At 29.8% G+C, this 4,151-nt stretch overlaps 1 protein-coding gene across 1 annotated transcript; it reads right to left on the bottom strand.

The window, feature by feature from the left end:
- Positions 1 to 230: 230 nt before the first annotated feature.
- LOC127115753 (cytokinin dehydrogenase 2) lies at positions 231 to 2,927 on the bottom strand. The gene is made up of 5 exons (XM_051047218.1): positions 2,284 to 2,927; positions 1,616 to 1,743; positions 1,255 to 1,521; positions 895 to 1,163; positions 231 to 743 (listed from the first exon to the last, which is right to left on the bottom strand). Exons 1-5 carry the CDS (start codon positions 2,903 to 2,905, stop codon positions 452 to 454), a joined length of 1,578 nt encoding a protein of 525 aa, XP_050903175.1. The 5' UTR covers positions 2,906 to 2,927; the 3' UTR covers positions 231 to 451.
- Between the last annotated feature and the right edge of the window lie 1,224 nt (positions 2,928 to 4,151).

The raw sequence follows: 4,151 nt of genomic DNA, 5'->3' as shown, positions 1-4,151 counted from the left end.
CCAGCCGTTTATTTTTAAATAAAATCACATTCACACATCTTCCTGCATTTTTATTTTAAAAAAATACAAAACCTCTCATGATAGTTTTAAATTGCGGTCCGCAACCGCAATTGCACCGTATCAGACGCAATTGCGGTGTGATTTTAAAATTACACCTTCAACTATATTAAAAATCATATCAAATAATTTCATTCATGATTCTTCAAGTATTTTAATAAAAAAAAACGAAATATTAGAATCCTAAAACTCAATTTACTAATTAAAAAACTTAACATAAGTGTTTTTCAATATTGTATTCCAAACACCTACCTATAAAAATTCAGATCTCAGCACCCGCAATGCGCATCGCAACAAGCGTAATGACCGCAATCGCATCACCTGCAACCGCAACCGCAACCGCAATTTAAAAACATGGTTCCTATATAAAACTTCTGTATCCAACTAACATCATCTATTGAAAAATTCCTTGTCCAGGAGACAATATTCTTTTGGGATCAAATTTAGTTTTCTTATCTTCAAATAGTTTCCATTTTGACCCAAAGTGTTGAATCCATTCTTGATGTGTTTTGTTTCCAGCAAGATATTCCTTAATCTTAATACCAGCATCATTACAAAACTTCAATATCTCATGGTTTTGGGCTTGGAACTTTTTCACCTCCTCCAACCCTTTTGCAGCATGCAAAAAAGCTACAAGGTAGAACACATCTTCATCTGGTATAACTGTTGACATTCTATCTTCCCACCTGTTAATACAAGTACAACTTTAATATTTTCATATTTAAATAATCTTATAACTTATGTAACACCAGACACTTCATAACAGGGCTCTGTCAGTGTCGGTGTTAGTGTCGTGTTTCTGATATTGGTACTTCGTAATTTTATAGAAAAACTTACGTGTTTCGGTTCATGGGGTAGACTATAGAAACTCCAGCACTGATGCTTTGTTTAAGAATAATGTTCTTGAATACACCTTCATTAAAATCTGAGATTCTAGATTTTGGTATGAACATGTTTAACCAAGGATGAGGAATATCCCAAAGTCCTTTTGGTCTAAGAAATAGTTCATCGGTATGAACTCTGTCTAGAAATTCTTCATATGTCACATCTTTTTGAAACATAAATGTAGGCACAAACTTTAATTCTCCGATCAAATCGTCAACTACCTATTCAGATTAGTATAAATAATTTAAAAAAAAGTTCACAAATTTTATATCAACGGAGAGAAATCAATATTGCTAGGTTTGACGAAATGACCTCTTCGATAAGTTGTTGAGAATTTGTGTCATAATATTTGACAAGTTCTAGGACATAGGTGATGCCATTTTGAGCTACTAGAGATGTGATTCTTGGATGATCAGAAGGTGGATAAAAGGAAAGATCTAAGTGTTGCTTGTTCAATAGAAGCAATCCTTCAACATAATTTGCTCCATTGATGTCATCTTTTTTATTGAATGAGATTAAATGTTCTTGGTCCTTTGAAAATGCAGAGAAGTCGTTGTAAATTAGACGTAGCCACTTCACCTGCCAAAAAAAAAAAAAAACAAATATAACACATGTATTTTATTGTAAACCTTTTTATTTAAATATGTATATAATTTTTTTTATAAAACTTTACTCTTCTTGGTGCAGATCCAAGAGGTATTCTTGCCCTAGTTATCACTCCAAATTGACCTAATCCTCCGAGAACGGCATAAAATAGCTTTGAATTCTTACTCGATGAACAAGTTACAACCTCGCCTAATCCTATCAAAATGACAACAAATTCATATTCATTAGAAATAATTAAACGCGTTTTTATTTGGACAAACCAAGGATTTAAATTGTGGACTGCATCACAGTATTATCGTTGCAATAGCTGACAATAATATTGCAGTTGCAACGATGTTCGCATCTGTATCGGAATGTAATTTTGATGTGATTATACTAAAAACCACATAATAATGTTACATAGGCCGTTTCATAATATCGCAATAGTATTCGCATCAGACTGCAACTTTCGTGTGATTATAAGTCACACTAAACACTGCATCATAACGTTACATAGGCCGTTTCATAACATCACAACAGTTGCATTGTAATGCTACAAAGACAGCTTCATAATATTGCAACGGCTGCATTAGACCAAATAAATCTAATATTTTATGATGATAAAAAATAAATTCATGCTGCGATAGTCGTAATCGTAATCTGTATCACAATATCCGCAATATCTGCAACAACATCTGTATCCGCAATTTAAAACTATGGATCAAAACATTTGAAAATGAAATAATGAATTCAAACCTGTAATAACATCCAATTCAAGAACATTAGAGACTTGAGGTCCAAATCTAAAAGTTTGGCCACTAATTCCAGCATTAGAGAGAGTACCACCAACACTCAAATACAAGTAATCAGTCAAAGAGAGAGGTGTAACTCCATGTTTAAGTGTTTCATTCAAAACATCAATCCACATTTGTTCACCACCCACATCAACATAACAATCCAAAGTACTCTTCCCATCACAATTAGACACAACAATTCTAGACCCTTTTTTAACCCCATTGAGTTGAGTCATATTCACAACAATCCCATTATCTGTCATGGCTTGCCCTAGAACCGAATGGCCTTGTCCTCTAGCAGAAATGGTGAATGGTTGAGGAAGAGAGTTTGAATGTTTTATCAAGTTAGCAATATCACTAACTGAAGTTGGTTCCAAAACACCAAATGGTTTTTGGTGAATGATATGGCCATAATCGGTTGAGGCTTGTGAAAGAACTTGCGCGTTACGAGAAATCTTTGAAGCTAGTTTTCTAGGGATTGTGATTTCTTGAGATTTTATTGGTTTTGCATGTACGATGATGAATACTATAATGGATAACCATAGCAAAGACATTAGAGTTGAAATCATAGCTTTTAATGACATTTTTGAGAGAAAGATAATAGGGTTATGTGCTATTGATGACAACTGGTGTGTATTTATATAAGCCGACAGAGTTTCTAGAAATTATTATCACTTTATCAAAAACATTAAAAAAAAATATTGGATTAAAATAATTTAATTAAGAAAAAATCATATAATATAATTTATAAAAAAATTTCTTTATAAATATATAACAAGCGGATCCTAAATATAAATATTTATTATATTTAATTTGTTAAATAATATTTTTTGGTAGTATAATTAATGTATTTAAAATACTCTTTGCATATATTCAATGGTTAATAATAAGACAGACAGTCATATCAATTAGATGTTTGTTTAAAAAGAAATTAATAATTTAAAAAGGAATTTATATATAAGTTTTGATTAAAAAATATATTTATATTTAAAGAAAGTCAATACAGTTTGAAAATACCATAGAAAAACAGAATATATATAATATATTATATAAAGTTTGACCGCACAAACTTTGAAATATAAAAAAATCTTAATTATTTCTATTTTTCAAATAACATTTAATTTTATAGGATATTTCCTAGTCCCTTTATTTATTTATTTTTGTTTTATTTTTTTCTTTTACTCCAAAAAATTAAAAAAATTAATTAATTCAATCTTCATTAAAACTATTTACTTTTATAGGATATTTTCCAATCACATTTTCTACATTTTTATATTATTTTTTTATTCTTACATTGTGCTCGAAAAAATGACTAAAAAATACAACCTACACACTTGAGTTAGTGTTATTTGATTACAACTTAATTAACAAGCCACGAAACTCAAGATGCATAACTCAAAACAATGCAAAAAAAAATAGTCATCCGAATGCTCCTAACTCAGAATGGCATAATTTATTTCACCTTTGAATAGCATTCCCTGCTTCCAAGTATTGTTATTACTTTGAAATTTTGCTACTTTGCAATAATACTGAGACAAGGCAATAGATAATTGTTTAAATTTATGACAACCTCCGTTTTCAATGACTGATAGGGAAATTGAATATGATTTTAGTTTATTTAATAATTTTTATATTTTAAATGAAATTATATATAAAACGATTCTCCCATATTTTCTTTAAATGAATGGTAAAATATAAAGAGAAAATACAATTTTTATTAAACTAGTCGTTGATATTATGTTTGATTTTAGTGTTGCATTTTATTGATGTGGGAAATTTTATTAACTATTTTCTATGCTATGAATAGAGTTCATAAGTCTAAAAATAAGA

Source organism: Lathyrus oleraceus, chromosome 1 (genome assembly GCF_024323335.1).
Source record: "Lathyrus oleraceus cultivar Zhongwan6 chromosome 1, CAAS_Psat_ZW6_1.0, whole genome shotgun sequence".
Classification (NCBI taxonomy): Eukaryota; Viridiplantae; Streptophyta; class Magnoliopsida; order Fabales; family Fabaceae; genus Lathyrus; species Lathyrus oleraceus.
This window is presented reverse-complemented; position numbering and strand designations above follow the sequence as displayed.

Bases quoted from the DNA above. Each gene is read 5' to 3' on its own strand.
- LOC127115753 (XM_051047218.1), bottom strand. From the start codon at position 2,905: ATGTCATTAAAAGCTATGATTTCAACTCTAATGTCTTTGCTATGGTTA. The intron at 1,744-2,283 runs GTTTGAATTCAT...TCATTTTGATAG, and splicing joins TGAATTGGATGTTATTACAG to GATTAGGCGAGGTTGTAACT. The intron at 744-894 runs GTAAGTTTTTCT...TTGTATTAACAG, and splicing joins TACCCCATGAACCGAAACAC to GTGGGAAGATAGAATGTCAA.